This window comes from Impatiens glandulifera, chromosome 1, assembly GCF_907164915.1.
Source record: "Impatiens glandulifera chromosome 1, dImpGla2.1, whole genome shotgun sequence".
Lineage (NCBI taxonomy): Eukaryota > Viridiplantae > Streptophyta > Magnoliopsida > Ericales > Balsaminaceae > Impatiens > Impatiens glandulifera.
In genome coordinates this window covers 67636064-67653853 of record NC_061862.1, presented here as the reverse complement: position 1 = coordinate 67653853, position 17790 = coordinate 67636064, and the positions used below count along the sequence as shown (strand labels likewise).

At 27.8% G+C, this 17790-nt stretch overlaps 1 protein-coding gene and 2 long non-coding RNA genes across 3 annotated transcripts; 2 read left to right on the top strand and 1 right to left on the bottom strand.

Moving 5' to 3' along the window:
- Positions 1-937: 937 nt before the first annotated feature.
- On the top strand, positions 938-1829 carry LOC124918792 (glutathione S-transferase U17-like). The gene is made up of 2 exons (XM_047458840.1): positions 938-1337; positions 1421-1829. The coding sequence occupies exons 1-2, from the start codon at positions 1008-1010 to the stop codon at positions 1793-1795; spliced, it is 705 nt and encodes a 234-aa protein (XP_047314796.1). The 5' UTR covers positions 938-1007; the 3' UTR covers positions 1796-1829.
- Positions 1830-2858: 1029 nt separating this feature from the next.
- Positions 2859-3621, top strand: LOC124918846. Its single transcript, XR_007097533.1, has 2 exons — positions 2859-2987; positions 3271-3621. It is a non-coding gene; the product is annotated as an uncharacterized LOC124918846 (long non-coding RNA).
- Positions 3622-3779: 158 nt separating this feature from the next.
- On the bottom strand, positions 3780-4312 carry LOC124918741. Its single transcript, XR_007097513.1, has 2 exons — positions 4267-4312; positions 3780-4133 (listed from the first exon to the last, which is right to left on the bottom strand). It is a non-coding gene; the product is annotated as an uncharacterized LOC124918741 (long non-coding RNA).
- Between the last annotated feature and the right edge of the window lie 13478 nt (positions 4313-17790).

The following is a 17790-nucleotide window of genomic DNA, read 5'->3' as shown; positions in this document are numbered from 1 at the left end:
ATTTTTTTATTTATTTTTATATTGTCATTACTTTGATTATTTTTTCATTCAAACAAAACATTAAAAATTGTCCTTATCCATTCTTTCTCTCTCTTTATCCCACAACTATCAATTTTTCTTCTTAACTTTTCCCTCTTAATCTCCTCTCTAATATGCATAAGAATTGCGCAGATAATATGATGGGTTGTGGGATAGAGGTCAAATAAACTGCCTACAAGGATAAGCCCGAGTTTCATTAATTAGTTTTATTTTAAGAAAAATAATCTGTCTATATAATCCCTATGCATATCAGAGATGGAGATGGAGATGGAGATGGAGAGAGAAAAGTTAGAATAAAATGGATAATTGTGAGATAAAAAGAGAGAAAAAATGGATAAAGAAATATTTAATGTTTTATTGAAAAATAATTAAAGTAATGTCAATTTAAAAAAAAATGTGGATATTACATGTGGCAAAAAGTTAACTGTGTTTAATATTTCCAAAGTTAACTGTGTTTAATATTTCCATTATTTTAAATAAAATTGAAACTTTTTGACAAATTAGTATATATAAATAAAATTTTAATACTTAATAAGTAAATTTGACACTTTCTTATAAGTTGGTGTGTAAAATTGACATTTTCCCCCTTAATATATTGAAGTTATTAATTATTTAAAATTCAATATTCAATATTTCTATCCTATCTTAATTTTGAGTTTTATTAATTTAATCTCAAAACAACTTTTCGGTGTCAATCAATCAGCCAAATCTCGTCCTAGAGCATTTATTCTTCAACTGCCAAACAACATAAACGGCATCGTTTGATTAAATCCCCTAGAAAATACAATATATCGTCGTCATCTATGACGCATATCTTGTCTAATTTGACTACATTCTCTCCCCCCATTGGTTTGTTTATTAATAATTTGAGATCTAGCTTTCTTCCCAAGCCAAGCCAAGCCAGGAACTCACTATAAAATTCCACTCCCTTTCCATCATCTTCTCGCACCAGCACCAGCACCACTATAATGGCAGGAAATGGTTCGGTTAAGCTTTTGGGGGTGTGGCAGAGTCCTTACTTGAACCGGGTTCAAATCGCCCTTAATCTCAAGTCAATTGATTACGAATATCTCAAGGAACAAGAAACACTGGTCCCAAAGAGTGAGCTGCTTCTGAAATCAAACCCAGTTCACAAGAAAATCCCAGTAATGATCCATGACGATAAACCCATATGCGAGTCCCTTATCATAGTCCAATACATCGACGACCAATGGACATCCTCCGGTCCGACCATCCTCCCAACCGATGCATATGATCGAGCCATTGCCCGTTTCTGGTCTGCCTATTTAGACGACAAGGTAATTAATTAATTAACATCTAAACCATACATTAATTAATTAGTTAATATTATGCTTAATTTTGGGTTATTTGTGGCATGCAGTTGTTTCCTAGTTTGAGAGAGTACTGTATTACGGCGCCAGAGGAAGAAAAACCGAGTAAATTGGAGAAGGTAAAGGAAGGGTTAGGCTTGTTAGAGGAAGCTTTTGTGAAAACCAGCAAAGGGAAGACATATTTTGGAGGAGAGAATATTGGGTATCTGGATATTTCATTTGGAAGTTTATTAGGGTGGTTGAAAGCAGGGGAGAAGATGATGAATGTGAAGTTTCTAGATGAATCCACCACACCTAATCTTGTGGCATGGGCAGATTGTTTCCTTTCGCACGAGGCTGTGAAGGGTATTATCCCGGAGACGGAAGCACTCGTTGAGTTGGCCAACAAGTTTGTGGCCATGGCGAAATCAAAAACTGAAAACTAGTCCCTGTGTTTTTTATATGATTGTTTGAAGAAACCACATATAAATGGTTGTAATATGAGTGTACTTCGTCTAATATTTTATTATGAAAAATAATTGGTTGAAAAAATTTGGAAAAGAGAATTTGGAAGTAAATTATGGAGAAGAGTTCGATTCCTAAAAATAATAAATTGTATCTCTCTTAGCTCTTCGGTTAGTATAGTGTATTTATTCACTATGACAGCGTCACTTGTATAAAGAGAAAAAAAAATAATAAATGAGGAGGGTGATGCTTTATTTTTGTGTATAAATGTTATCTTATGCGTGAGATACATGCATTTTGCATATATGGGTAGCATCAAAATAATCCTCTCTCCTCATCCTTTTAATTTCTTTTTTCGAGTGAGTGAAATGGTGACACGTCATTCTAGGGAAATTGGACGAAATGACCCTAAAAATTGGGTTATTTGCCTCCGTGGTCACCCAATAATAAATTTGATCTGGTGACCACTTTATTTTTTTTAGACGAAATTACCCTTTTCGCGTAACGCGAAGGGACTTCGCGAAACGCGAAGTGAAACAGTGTGAATATATATACTAAATTTTTTTCATTTTCTTCATTTCGTTTCTCTCTCTTCTCTCTCTCCTCTCTCTCCTCTCTCTTCTCTCTCTGTTCTTGTTCGTCGGCGGCGGCGGCGAAACTTCGACAGTGGCGGCGAAGCGACGGCGAGGGCGCCTACGAAAAACAACATCAAATGAAAGATAAGTAAACTTAACCTAACCTGAATCGATTTTCATCATACACATCCATGTTTCAAACCCAAACTCTAACCCTAAATCGTTTAATCTATTCATATTGGTTAATATTTGTTTATATTTGGTTGATATTGGTTGATATTTGTTGGTATTTGTTGATATTTGTTGATATTTGTTGATATTTGGTTCATTATTCTTCATATTGGTTGATATTTTGGTTCATTATTGTTCATGATGATATTTGCAGCTCATTAGAGTTCCGTTTCAGGGAAGATTCGCGTCTCCCGTCTCGCTAAGCACTTAACGATTCGTTAAGCACTTAGCGTTACGCAAAGCACTTAACGTTTCGTTAAGCACTTAGCGTAACGCTAAGGCGCGCATATGAAGAGGTTTGACTGGTTATCAAAGAAGAATCTCAGAGCAGGATATTTCTTATGGGCAATGATTGCATATGGATTAGGTATTTGTCACTATCTCTATCATCATACTCACAAATTCACAATCTTGTTGGAAAATTACCAAACATAAAATTAAAAGTGATTTTTCTTCCTTTGGTTATGATCCAGATAGTGTAGTTTTGGTTACTTCATTTGGTTATACTCATTCAGCTTATTTGTACTTTCATAATCAAGATCTTATTGGAAAATTACCAATTATTTTCTCTTATCAAGATCTAAATTATAGTTTTCCTTTTTTACTTCATTTGATACCTCATAATTCATGGGTTGTTGTTGTCTATGCAGGCACTTTGTTCACATTGGAAAGAAAACGAGGAGATCTCATAATCATGTGGACTAGAGGAGAACCGGAGAGGCCTTGCCCACACCATCAACTTGAAACCTCTCAATAAAGATCATTCCTAACCACGAATGAGAATACTACTACTAGGCTGATGTAACTCTTAGAACATGTTCTCATTATATATACTTATATAGGTAGTTATATAACCTCTGTAATTTTGTGTCCAACGGTGTCCAAATATGCTTCTTTTTAAAAAGATTTTTTCATAAAAACAATGCTAAACACAAAGATTACATCGACTATATCTAGAGTTGTTATTTGTTAATCTGAAAAAAATACTGAATTCCAATCCAGAATGCTACACCAAGACAAGATGCTAGTAAAATAGCAACAAGAAAATTGAAAGTTTTGTTTAGTAATATAACATATATTTAAAAGTTTGATTTAAAACATCATTAGGAACACTATGAATAAAGTTTGGTTTAAAACATCATTATGATTGTAATGAAAGTATGCAAAGAAAAAACTTTTAACTTGAAACATTGCATATGATCAAAGTAATTGTATCACAATTCACAACCAATTACTACAATTTATATTAACAAGTGCAATAGTTAGTTCCACCCTTTAAATTACTAGCAATATTGATGTCCCTTCACCATCTTAATGATAAAACCTGCCACATTTCCTTCTGCCATTGCTGTCCAATAATGACCAAAATGCATTTGTGTCTTTAGCATGTGTACTAGGAGCAGCAGCAGCAGCAGCAGCCGATGTTGTAGGTGAAACAACTTCCCATTCTACTCCACGAAGTGCGTTCGATTCCACCTCATTATTTGCCATTTATCGAGGCTTGAAGAGCACTCTAGATATAAGACCCCATAGAAAACAAAGAGAGTGACATATAAGATCTCAAAATGGTTTAGTACATATAACAAACTGAACAAAGATACAATTCAATCATGCAAGAAAGCACAAGATTTCCCTATAAAACATACCACTTGAAGCTTTCCATCTCTCTAAAGAGGAAAGTAAGACATCATCTAAAGCATAAGAAAAAAAACTGGTAAGGTATTAGTTGAAGAAACAATTAAAGGAACCACATTTATTTCATAATCTGGACCTTCCTCAGGTTTCAAATGACACATTAATTGAATAAACAATATTTCAATCCAGACTCTGCTTTTGGCCATAAAAGTCAGCATAAGATTTAGCTAAAACTGCAGATCGGGGTAAATAGATGTGATTGATGATTAAGAAAGAAACGAGAAGGTCTTAGCGAAACGCTAAGGCTTAGCGAAACGCTAAGGCTTAGCGAAACGCTAAGGCTTAGCGAAACGCTAAGGCTTAGCGAAACGCTAAGTCTCATCGTGGTGCAGATGCAGATTCAAAAACAAAAACAGTGATTCGAAAATGCAGATGTGAAGATATAAACGAACAACAAAAACATGAAGATATGAAACTTGAAGAGAATAAACGTACCAAGTGGGATGCTCGTGCTCGTCGTGGTGCTTGTCGTGGTGCTCATCGTCGCCGCAGAAGCCGCCTCCTATAGAGAGAAGGAGGAGAAGAGGGGAGAAGAGAGAGAAGAAGAAGAAAAGAAATGAAAAAAAAATGGCCGGATTTTATTATATATTAAGGGTATTCTGGACTTTTCACAGCGTCTCACTTCGCGAAACGCGAAGTCCCTTCGCGTTACGCGAAAAGGGTAAATTCGTCAAAAAAAAAATAAGTGGTCATCAGATCAATTTCAATTATCTGGTGACCACGGAGGCAATTTCCCTTATTTGTAGGGTCATTTCGTCCAATTTCCCTCATTCTATATCTCAAATTCCCTCCCACTTTCACTACTATTTTATTAAGATGGTTTAAAATTAGTATTTTATCATTATTATCACAGTCACATTTACACTCATTTTTTAAAATTATTAATTAAAAAATAAAAATAATTTTATTTTCTTTTAAAAATTAAAAATATTTAACTCATCGTCTAAATAATTGTTACATTGAGTTTAATTTTGAGCTCATAAGTTTTTATAATTTATATATTATAATGGGATTTAAACATTTAATGGAGTAAGAATAATAATTTAATTTTTTATATGAATGAACTCCTATAAATAGAGACATTATAACATACTTTGAGCATTATTCCATGGAAATTTATAAAATTGACGACTATTTGTTTATTATTCTTTATCTTTCTATCTTTATATTTTTTTATCATAAATTTAAATTATATTTTTTCTGAATAAGTAGTATTAGAACATGTTTGGAGAATATTTAACATAATCTATTCGTGAAGATGTGACAGAAACCATAATCACCATTGAAGAAGTTGTTACAAATTTGTGCTTTTTGTTGAAGATAATAGGTTATTTGAGAAAACGACATTAGTTACAGAATAATTAGCAGTCGTAAATATTTGAGTTGAAATCTTTAGTTGCTAAGGAGATGTGAGCAGTGTTCTGGATATCGATGTCTTGAAATAGTCTATTAATAATTTGAATGTGGACTTGGTGAAAATAATGATCCAATTATTGTGATCATGCTGCCAGTTCCAAGAATTGGTTAATTAAGTTGCTTACAATTAATTGAATTAGTTAGAAGCTGTTATATATAAAAAATTATATCTACAATTCAAGGTTTAAGCAAAGTTTTGCTGCGGCAGCAACTTAACGTTAACAAGATAGAAAAATGGAATCGAATTTAAATGTCATCTCAACCTTTCTCCGAGACTCCGCCCCAGCTATTGTGGCGGATCATTATTATTCTTGGTCGCAATATTCATCGTGTTCATTGCATTATTTCGACGCATTTCCTATCATGTGAAGCAAAGGCAGCACTCGTCTGCAATGTGCACATTTCGGCTATTAACAACTATAACTAACAAGATATCAATCGTTCTAAATGGTCATCAAAGTAATTCACCATTTCGATTTACTTGTACATACTTTTATCCGTTTTTAACAATGTTTTACGATTTAAGAAAATACTCATGAGTTTAATTTGATCCATTTTATCCTAGGATGAACCGAATCTCATATCGATTAGTTATTTTTGTTATCATGTGTTTCTTTAATGTTGATTAATTCTTGATCTTGTGTTTTAATTAATTACTTGTCAAGAAGATTGATTTTATTAAGTAACTAATGGTCAAGAAAATAGGTTGATTACACTGATTTAAGAGAAGAAAATAAAAAGAATTTTATACTAAATAATTTCATTCTCATGTAGGCAGGCATGACAAATGTTTGGGTTTCGGGAGAAACAATCCGAATTGGACCCGAATTTGTCCCGAAAAAATCGAGTATTTAAATTATTTGAAATATCTGTTCGAAACCGATGAGTACCCGGAACCAAACCGGACCCAAGTTTTTTAAACTATTTTTTTACTCATTTAACTAATTTAATATATTTAAATTTTTTAACATATTTTTATTAGTTAAATATAATTTGAAATAATTTAACAATATTTTAATTTTTTATTTTAATTTTAAAATATTTAATAATACATAAAAAAATCAATTTTTATTAAGATTTAAAAAATTATTTGATAAAAAATATAAAATATTATATTAATTAAAAAAACAAACAGCTTTAAATTATATCATAAAAAAATAAATAATATTTATAAAAAAATTAAAAACTAAGTATTTCTCTAATCTATATTTATTATTACTCTCTTCTTCTTTCTCTTTATTTCTCCTCTTTTCTTCTTCTTCTTGGTCTCTTCTTCTCTCATGTCTCTTCTTTCTCTTTATTTCTCCTCTTTTCTTCTTCTTCTTGGTCTCTTCTTCTCTCATGTCCATTTTTTTCTTTTATTTTACGACATTTCCATGATAAAAAAATACATTTCAATAAAACTAGATGGGTTGAATTTCAGAATTATTTTTAGGGTACTCGTATCCGAACTGGAACCGATCGGTTCTGACACAAAATTATCTAGAATCGAAAATCAAACAAATTACCTGAATCGATCGGTTCGGTTCGATACCCTGGGTACCCGACCCGTCAGAGCAAAATGACATGCCTATATGTACAACTAATAAATCATAAATAATGTTAGGGATGCCATTTGAACATATCATTTGTATCGCACAAGATATTTATTTTATTTTAGAAAAATGTAGAACTTTTCATTAGTCATTTGTAAAAAAACATGATTATAAAAAACAATTATAAATCAAGTTATGACATTTATTGTCATAAATTAATTAAAATGACTAAGAAACAAATCATAAAAAAAAAATAGACGTCTAAAGAGTAAAGATCCGAAGTGGATTTTAGGAGGAAATATGACATTTTGTGCACACTACAAATGAACGTGTACCTCTACCAAGTCTAGTATATTTAGGTCATTTTAGGAGTTAAACTTTAGTTTTTTTTTAAAGAGATTTTTAAAACCGAATAAACCGATCCAACCAATTATTTTATCAATTAATTAAATAGTGGTATACTTTATTAAAAAAAATATATTTGTACATCAAACAAAATTATTCCTAAATAATTCAATGATTATTCAAATAACTCAAGATGAAATTATAAGGCTTTATTATATATATATATATAGAAGCTCTTTTGATCAATTCTCTATTTCTCTTCTCTTCCAAGTGCATCATCTTATAAAGAAGACTATGTTAGAACGTTCTTCTTCTGTAAACCAAAGTCGAAGAATGAGCACCGCTCCCCCTCTCAGCAATGGCACGCCGTTCGATTGGCCGTTCGATTTGCCGTTCTTTTGGATATACGCTGGCGTTTTCACCGTTTTGATGCTAGCGCGGGTTTATGTATGGTCTATCCGTGTTTATTATTCCAATCTACACACTGACCACGTTGTCCATGGTCAAGATAACCAAATTGAGATGGCCCATCTAAATCCACAACAACATCTACATGTCGGGTAAGGAGAATAGTGCTAGTCCAAAACGATGATCCTCGATCTTTAGATACCTATATTTTCAGACTTTTACTTTTGTACACTTAATGGAATGTAGTAAGTAGTAGTACTTAGTTCAAATAAATTCGTCATTTTTGTTTCTTGTTTTAATACGATTGATTCTTGATCTTGTCATGTTTTAATTTTTGAAGAAGATAAGCGCCATAAAATCAATCTTATGTCTAAATCTTTAATAATATCTAAAATGACATCAAAAGATAGAACAAATCACAAAAAAAAATCTCAAAAATCCAAATTGATACGCTTAAAAAGAATTGGAATCAACTTGGAGCAAACTCCATTTAATCGCTTTTTGAAATTGTATTCTTTAATAAATTATTTGTAGACTAACATTATAGACGATAAAAATGCATTTTGTATATCAATTGTACTCTTCAAAACGCATACAAAATCAGTGGATTCCGAATTCGATCAAAAGCGTCCGGCCTTGTTTAATTCTAGCTGATGTAATTTTGTTTAATCCGTATATACTCTTGAGTTTGATCCATCTTATTCTACAATGAACTGATGATATAATAAATAAATGAATTCTTTTACATTATTGTTGTTGGAACAAGAATCTCATAGCGATTAGTTATTTGTAATTGATCTTGTGTTTCTTTAATGGTGATTAATTCTTGATCTTGTGTTTTAATTAATCCCTTGATCAAGAAGATTGATTTTATTGAGTAACTAATAACGATCAAGAAAATAAGGCAGATTAGAATGCTTTAAAAAGAAAATTAATTTATACTAAATATTGTCTTTATTGTGTACAATTAATACAAACTTAAACAAGATTATGGATGAGATTTGTACACAACATTTGTATCACTCAAGAGTTATATTGTATTTTATTTTGAAAAAATTGGGCTTTTCATTAGTCATTTGTGAAAACATCCTAAAATTGATACAAAACAATTACAAATTAAATTATGACATGTTAATTAAAATAACCAAGAAAAAAAATCATACAAACAGAAAAATAAAAATATCTAAAGACTTGAAAAGATAAGAGATTTGTGCCAAAAGCAATACTAGATTAATCTTATAATACATTAAATATTAAATATTTAATTCGAGAGACTTTATTTTAATATAGTATTTTATTGAACTATCATTGTCAAAAAATACAAATTAACAAGTTTTGACCTATTGATCATAAATTCCAGTTTAAAACAACTAATTAGTAGTCTATCTCAAAACTAACAAAATAAAATAAATATTATGAGTGATTTAAATCCACACAAATATAATTTCAATCTGCATAAATATAATAGACCAATTCCATATATCATAGACGGGTCGGACCTGGGTCGGGTTCGGTATACAAATCTTTAGTTATATTAGTAATAACTAATAAACTTTAGTTCAAGATGTGGTGGTTAAAATAAACGGTGATGGTCAAGAAAATTAGTAACTGAAATCCAAGCAAATTGGGCTTCTTCTTTTTTTTATAATTAATCGGTTTACACATTAAAAAAAAAAAAATACTTTTTTACATCAAACAAAATATTCTTAAAGAATTAAATGATTATGCAAATAACATCAAAGGCCTACTATATATATAAGTTCTCATAATCTATTTTATTCTCTTCTTTTTCAAGTGCATCCTATAAAGATCGAAAAGAAGACTCGGTTAGAACTTCCTTCTTCTTTAAACCAAAGCAGCAGAATGAGTTTCGGTCTCCCTTCCAACAATGGCACACCGACCAATTGGTTATACATAGTTTGGGGCGTTCTCGCGATTTTCATACAAATGTGTGCTTATGTATTGATCATTCGTCTTTGTTTTGGCAATATACACCATGAACTCCCTGACCTCGTTGTCTATGATCAAGAGGTCGTTGTCTATGATCATGAGAACCAGACGGCCAATGAAAATCAACATGAACATGTCGGGTAAGGAGAATGCTAGTACGAAACGATGTCATCTATCTTTAGATACTTTTACTTTTTGTACAAGTTTTAAGGGAATGTAGTAAGTAATAATAGTAGTAGTAGTTCAAATAAACTTTTCATTCTTGTTCTTGTTTTAACATGATTAGTTCTTGATCTTGTGTTTTAATTATTTGAAGATCATATGCACTATTGAATCAATCTGATATCTCAATCTTTAATAATACTTAACAAGACATTAAAAGAAAGAACAAATCATAAAAAAAACTAAAGTCTCAAAACTTCAAATCGACATGCTTTAAAAAATTTGAGTCAACTTGGATCAAACTCCATTTATATCGATTTTTAAAGTTGTATTTTATAGACGATAAAAAGACATTTGTATATTTCTTTTTCTAATATTGAAAGCTAAAATGACCCAACTCTTTTTTCTATTACATCTTTATTTTAACTTAAAACGTTCTAAATGAAAATTGAACTCATGATCTTTGGTTTTTTAGAAATCACTCTTGACACTCGAGTTATCTTAGTGGATAACATTTTGTGTATATAGAATGTACTCTTCGAAACGCATCCAAAACAGTGGATTCCGAATTCTGACATAACGGCCATATATTTTCTTTTCCTCCAATTGGCGGGCAGAAGACTTTCCCTGCACTTATAAGCTCGAAAATAAGGCTGAAGGCCTTGTTTAATTCCAGCTGAGATGTAATCTTCAATTTTATGTCAAGTACAATTAAAAGTGTTTTCAAATAAGTTAATTAAAATTGCTAAAAATATATAAAAAGAAGACAAACGAAAACATCTAAAAACTTGAAGAAGTGCACCATTCCATAGAGAAATATTTCCTGATAAAAAAATCGTCAAAAGATAGACACTAAATATAAGTTAATTTTGATATATTACCATGACTATGACTATGAGTAGTATAAAAAGAAATTATTTATAAATTTTATAATACATTAAATACTTGTCAAAAAAATAAAAAATAAATAAAAAAAAAAGTTTTGACGATCATAATTAAATTACTGTTAAAAACAACTAATTAAATAAAAACTCAAAATGAAGAAAATAAAATAAATATTATGATACATCGGTTATATTTAAATCCACTCAAATGTGATTTTAATCTATATAAATATAATAGACTCACCTTTTATATCATAGAAGGGCGGCCACGAGAATGAAGGCCCGTGCAAAAATAATTGTAGCCCACAAAATAAAATTAATAACAATACTTAAATAATAAGAGAAGCAAAAAAAAAATATATTAGATTCTTCAAGTCATTTTAGAAATACGAAGAAGCGTACTCTTAAATATTAGATTGTACATGTCACGTATTTAATAATTTATTTTTATTTAATTTTTTATTATTAAAATCACATTCATTAATTATATATTAAATTTATTATTTGATTTATTCAATATTCTTTGGTTGATACTGTGTTAAAAATATATATATATATATATATATATATATATATATATATATATATATATATATATATAAACAAGTTAACTCACAAAAATAAATATGTATACAAAATAATAGGTAAAATGCAAATCTTTAATTATATTAATAATAATCATCAGCTTTCAAGATGTAGTTAAAAAAACTGGTGATGATAAAGCAAATGAGAATATGTGAAATCCAATAATATGTTATTCGTAGCTTTAATACATTTTTCTAATGTTCTTTTATGTTGAATTGGTAGTTGTATGTGATATGTTGAATTGGTATAGTACATAAACGGTTGTATTCGTCTCGAGTAATTGTGTTAAACTTTCAATTGTGTCGATCATCGTGTCATGTCTCAATCTTATATGTGTCGTGTCGTGTTTTGACTCACTCAAAATATTATGATTCACGGGATTTTTCATGTCGTTAATTCGTGTCTACGAGTTTATTCGTGTCGTGCTAACTCGTGTTTAAATTTGTGTTTCGTGTTATTCCGACTAGAGTTTCGACACAATCGTGTTGTGTCTATACTCGTTATCATGTGTGTCATGTTGTGTCTTGACACATTTATGTTAATTTTTATTTATATATATATATATATATTAAATTATATTCTTAGTAAACATTATTAAATATGATTATTAATTTATTTATTTATTTTAATTTAGAAAATTTATATTAATTTAATAAATTAAATGTGTTAAATATGTTATTTAAAAAAACTAATTAATAAATTAAATATGTAAGATGTGTATATATAAATTTTAACCTATAATTTTATAAATAATAATTTAAATGTTAATTATTCAAAATGTATTTTAAAACTTATAAATAAGTATTCAAATAAATTTAGTTTATAATTTATTAATTTAATAAAGATGTAAATAGATTTAGAGGGACGATGCAATTTTAAAATATTAATGTAGAAGTGACTAGTTTAGAGAAGTAAGTGTGAAATGTGTGGGTAATTAGAGGAATGGAATAAAAAAGGTGGATAAAAATTTAATAAATTTGTAGTTGACATATTTGTAAATATATTATTATATTATAATTTAATGGAAAAGTGTGTAAAAATTATAAATATATATTATTATATTATCAAAACTAAATTATTATATATTTATTATTTAATGTATTAATAATAACTGAAATTATAAAATAAATTAATTAATAAAATTAATACTAGAAACAAGTATTAGGTGACTCACATTTTTATTCATATAATTTATTTTTTTATAATTATATTTTATTTTAATTTATTAGGTTTAGTTTTAATTATTTATATCATATTTATAAAATTAAATAATTTATTAATCGAATAATTATGCAAATAGATTTAGAGAAAATGTTAATGTAAAGTTGAGTAACTTAGGTCATTTGACTAATTGTATTTATGTCGTTTTGTGTGTACTCGTGTTGTGTATGTGTCGCATTGTGACCAAGTTACGATTGTTTAAACTCATAATCGTGTTGTCTCGTGCTTGTGTCGTGTCCAACTCACTACCTCGAGTGATAATATTGTATCGTGTCATTCCATACTAATGTCGTGTTGAATTGTGTCGGTTCGTGTTGATCCAACTAATTGCCTAGCTCTAGTCCAAATGAAAGACCTCTTTCTTCCTCGAAGTTAAACTTGGTCGTGAGAAATGTCTCCAAATATATTACTATGGAAACTTCAATTATTCTACTAAATATCTGTGTACCTATAATAAAATTTAAAGTGAAAAAAAATGTATAGGTATATATGAATAAATATTTTAAGTATATAAAAAGACAATAAAAAGAAAGAAATAGATATCAATGATGAAGAGGTTGGTCTTTCATTCATTGGGCTTTCTTTGGAGATTCTTACAAGTTCTCGGGAAAGGAGGATGTGCAATCTAAGAGGAAATAATCTATTCGTGTTTTGACCCACTCAAAATATTATGATTCACGGGATTTTTCATGTCGTTAATTCGTGTCTACGAATTTATTCGTGTCGTGCTAACTCGTGTTTAAATTTGTGTTTCGTGTTATTCCGACTAGAGTTTCGACACAATTGTGTTGTGTCTATACTCGTTATCATGTGTGTCATGTTGTGTCTTGACACATTTATGTTAATTTTTATTTATATATATATATATATATATATATATATATATATATATATATATATATATATTAAATTATATTCTTAGTAAACATTATCAAATATGATTATTAATTTATTTATTTATTTTAATTTAGAAAATTTATATTAATTTAATAAATTAAATGTGTTAAATATGTTATTTAAAAAAAACTAATTAATAAATTAAATATGTAAGATGTGTAGATATAAATTTTAACCTATAATTTTATAAATAATAATTTAAATGTTAATTATTTAAAATGTATTTTAAAACTTATAAATAAGTATTCAAATAAAATTAGTTTATAATTTATTAATTTAATAAAGATGTAAATAGATTTAGAGGGACAATGTAATTTGAAAATATTAATGTAGAAGTGACTAGTTTAGAGAAGGAAGTGTGAAATGTGTGGGTAATTGGAGGAATGGAATAAAAAAGGTGGATAAAAATTTAATAAATTTGTAGTTGACATATTTATAAATATATTATTATATTATAATTTAATGGAAAAGTGTGTAGAAATTATAAATATATATTATTATATTATCAAAATTAAATTATTATATATTTATTATTTAATGTATGAATAATAACTGAAGTTATAAAATAAATTAATTAATAAAATTAATACTAAAAAGAAGTATTAGGTGACTCACATTTTTATTCATATAATTTATTTTTTATATTTATATTTTATTTTAATTTATTAGGTTTAGTTTTAATTATATATATCATATTTATAAAATTAAATAATTTATTAATCGAATAATTATGCAAATAGATTTAGAGAAAATGTTAATGTAAAGTTGAGTAACTTAGGTCATTTGAATAATTGTGTTTATGTCGTTTTGTGTGTACTCGTGTCGTGTCTATACTCGTGTTGTGTATGTGTCGCATTGTGACCAAGTTACGATTGTTTAAACTCATAATCGTGTTGTCTCGTGCTTGTGTCGTGTCCAACTCACTACCTCGAGTGATAATATTGTATTGTGTCATTCCATACTAATATCGTGTTGAATTGTGTCGGTTCGTGTTGATCCAACTAATTGCCTAGCTCTAGTCCAAATGAAAAACCTCTTTCTTCCTCGAAGTTAAACTTGGTCGTGAGAAATGTCTCCAAATATATTACCATATATAGAAACTTCAATAATTCTACTAAATATCTGTGTACCTATAATAAAATTTAAAGTGAAAAAAAAAATGTATAGGTATATATGAATAAATATTTTAAGTATATAGAAAGACAATAAAAAGAAAGAAAGAGATATCAATGATGAAGAAGTTGGTCTTTCATTCATTGGGCTTTCTCAGGAGATTTTTACAAGTTCTCGGGGAAGGAGGATGTGCAATCTAAGAGGAAATAATTTCTTCGTATTTTGACTCACTCAAAATATTATGATTCAAGGGATTTTTTATATCGTTAATTCGTGTCTACGAGTTTATTCGTGTCGTGCTAACTCGTGTTTAAATTTGTGTTTCGTGTTATTCCGACTAGAGTTTCGACACAATCGTGTTGTGTCTATACTCGTTATCATGTGTGTCATGTTGTGTCTTGACACATTTATGTTAATTTTTATTTATATATATATATATATATTAAATTATATTCTTAGAAAACATTATCAAATATGATTATTAATTTATTTATTTATTTTAATTTAGAAAATTTATATTAATTTAATAAATTAAATGTGTTAAATATGTTATTTAAAAAAAATAATTAATAAATTAAATATGTAAGATGTGTTAGATATAAATTTTAACCTATAATTTTATAAATAATAATTTAAATGTTAATTATTTAAAATGTATTTTAAAACTTATAAATAAGTATTCAAATAAAATTAGTTTATAATTTATTAATTTAATAAAGATGTAAATAGATTTAGAGGGACGATGCAATTTTAAAATATTAATGTAGAAGTGACTAGTTTAGAGAAGGAAGTGTGAAATGTGTGGGTAATTGGAGGAATAGAATAAAAAGGTGGATAAAAATTTAATAAATTTGTAGTTGACATATTTGTAAATATATTATTATATTATAATTTAATGGAAAAGTGTGTAGAAATTATAAATATATATTATTATATTAACAAAATTAAATTATTATATATTTATTATTTAATGTATTAATAATAACTGAAATTATAAAATAGAATAATTAATAAAATTAATACTAGAAAGAAGTATCAAGTGACTCACATTTTTATTCATATAATTTATTTTTTTATATTTATATTTTATTTTAATTTATTAGGTTTAGTTTTAATTATATATATTATATTTATAAAATTAAATAATTTATTAATCGAATAATTATGCAAATAGATTTAGAGAAAATGTTAATGTAAAGTTGAGTAACTTAGGTTATTTGACTAATTGTGTTTATGTCGTTTTGTGTGTACTCGTGTTGTGTATGTGTCGCATTGTGACCAAGTTACGATTGTTTAAACTCATAATCGTGTTGCCTCGTGCTTGTGTCGTGTCCAACTCACTACCTCGAGTGATAATATTGTATCGTGTCATTCCATACTAATATCGTGTTGAATTGTGTCGGTTCGTGCTGATCCAACTAATTGCCTAGCTCTAGTTCAAATGAAAGACCTCTTTCTTCGTCGAAGTTAAACTTGGTCGTGAGAAATGTCTCCAAATATATTACCATATATGGAAACTTCAATTATTCTACTAAATATCTGTGTACATATAATAAAATTTAAAGTGAAAAAAAATGTATAGGTATATATGAATAAATATTTTAAGTATATAGAAAGACAATAAAAAGAAAGAAAGAGATATCAATGATGAAGAGGTTGGTCTTTCATTCATTGGGCTTTCTCTAGATATTCTTACAAGTTCTCGGGGAAGGAGGATGTGCAATCTAAGAGGAAAAATCTATTCGTGTTTTGACCCACTCAAAATATTATGATTCACGGGATTTTTGATGTCGTTAATTCGTGTCTACGAGTTTATTCGTGTCGTGCTAACTCGTGTTTAAATTTGTGTTTCGTGTTATTCCGACTAGAGTTTCGACACAATCGTGTTGTGTCTATACTCGTTATCATGTGTGTCATGTTGTGTCTTGACACATTTATGTTAATTTATATATATATATATATATATATATATATATATATATATATATATATATATTAAATTATATTCTTAGTAAACATTATCAAATATGATTATTAATTTATTTATTTATTTTAATTTAGAAAATTTATATTAATTTAATAAATTAAATGTGTTAAATATGTTATTTAAAAAAAACTAATTAATAAATTAAATATGTAAGATGTGTAGATATAAATTTTAACCTATAATTTTATAAATAATAATTTAAATGTTAATTATTTAAAATGTATTTTAAAACTTATAAATAAGTATTCAAATAAAATTAGTTTATAATTTATTAATTTAATAAAGATGTAAATAGATTTAGAGGGACGATGTAATTTAAAAATAATAATGTAGAAGTGACTAGTTTAGAGAAGGAAGTGTGAAATGTGTGGGTAATTGGAGGAATGGAATAAAAAAGGTGGATAAAAATTTAATAAATTTGTAGTTGATATATTTGTAAATATATTATTATATTATAATTTAATGGAAAAGTGTGTAGAAATTATAAATATATATTATTATATTATCAAAATTAAATTATTATATATTTATTATTTAATGTATGAATAATAACTGAAATTATAAAATAAATTAATTAATAAAATTAATACTAGAAACAAGTATTAGGTGACTCACATTTTTATTCATATAATTTATTTTTTTTATATTTATATTTTATTTTAATTTATTAGGTTTAGTTTTAATTATATATATTATATTTATAAAATTAAATAATTTATTAATCGAATAATTATGCAAATAGATTTAGAGAAAATGTTAATGTAAAGTTGAGTAACTTAGGTCATTTGACTAATTGTGTTTATGTCGTTTTGTGTGTACTCGTGTCGTGTCTATACTCGTGTTGTGTATGTGTCGCATTGTGACCAAGTTACGATTGTTTAAACTCATAATCGTGTTGTCTCGTGCTTGTGTCGTGTCCAACTCACTACCTCGAGTGATAATATTGTATTGTGTCATTCCATACTAATATCG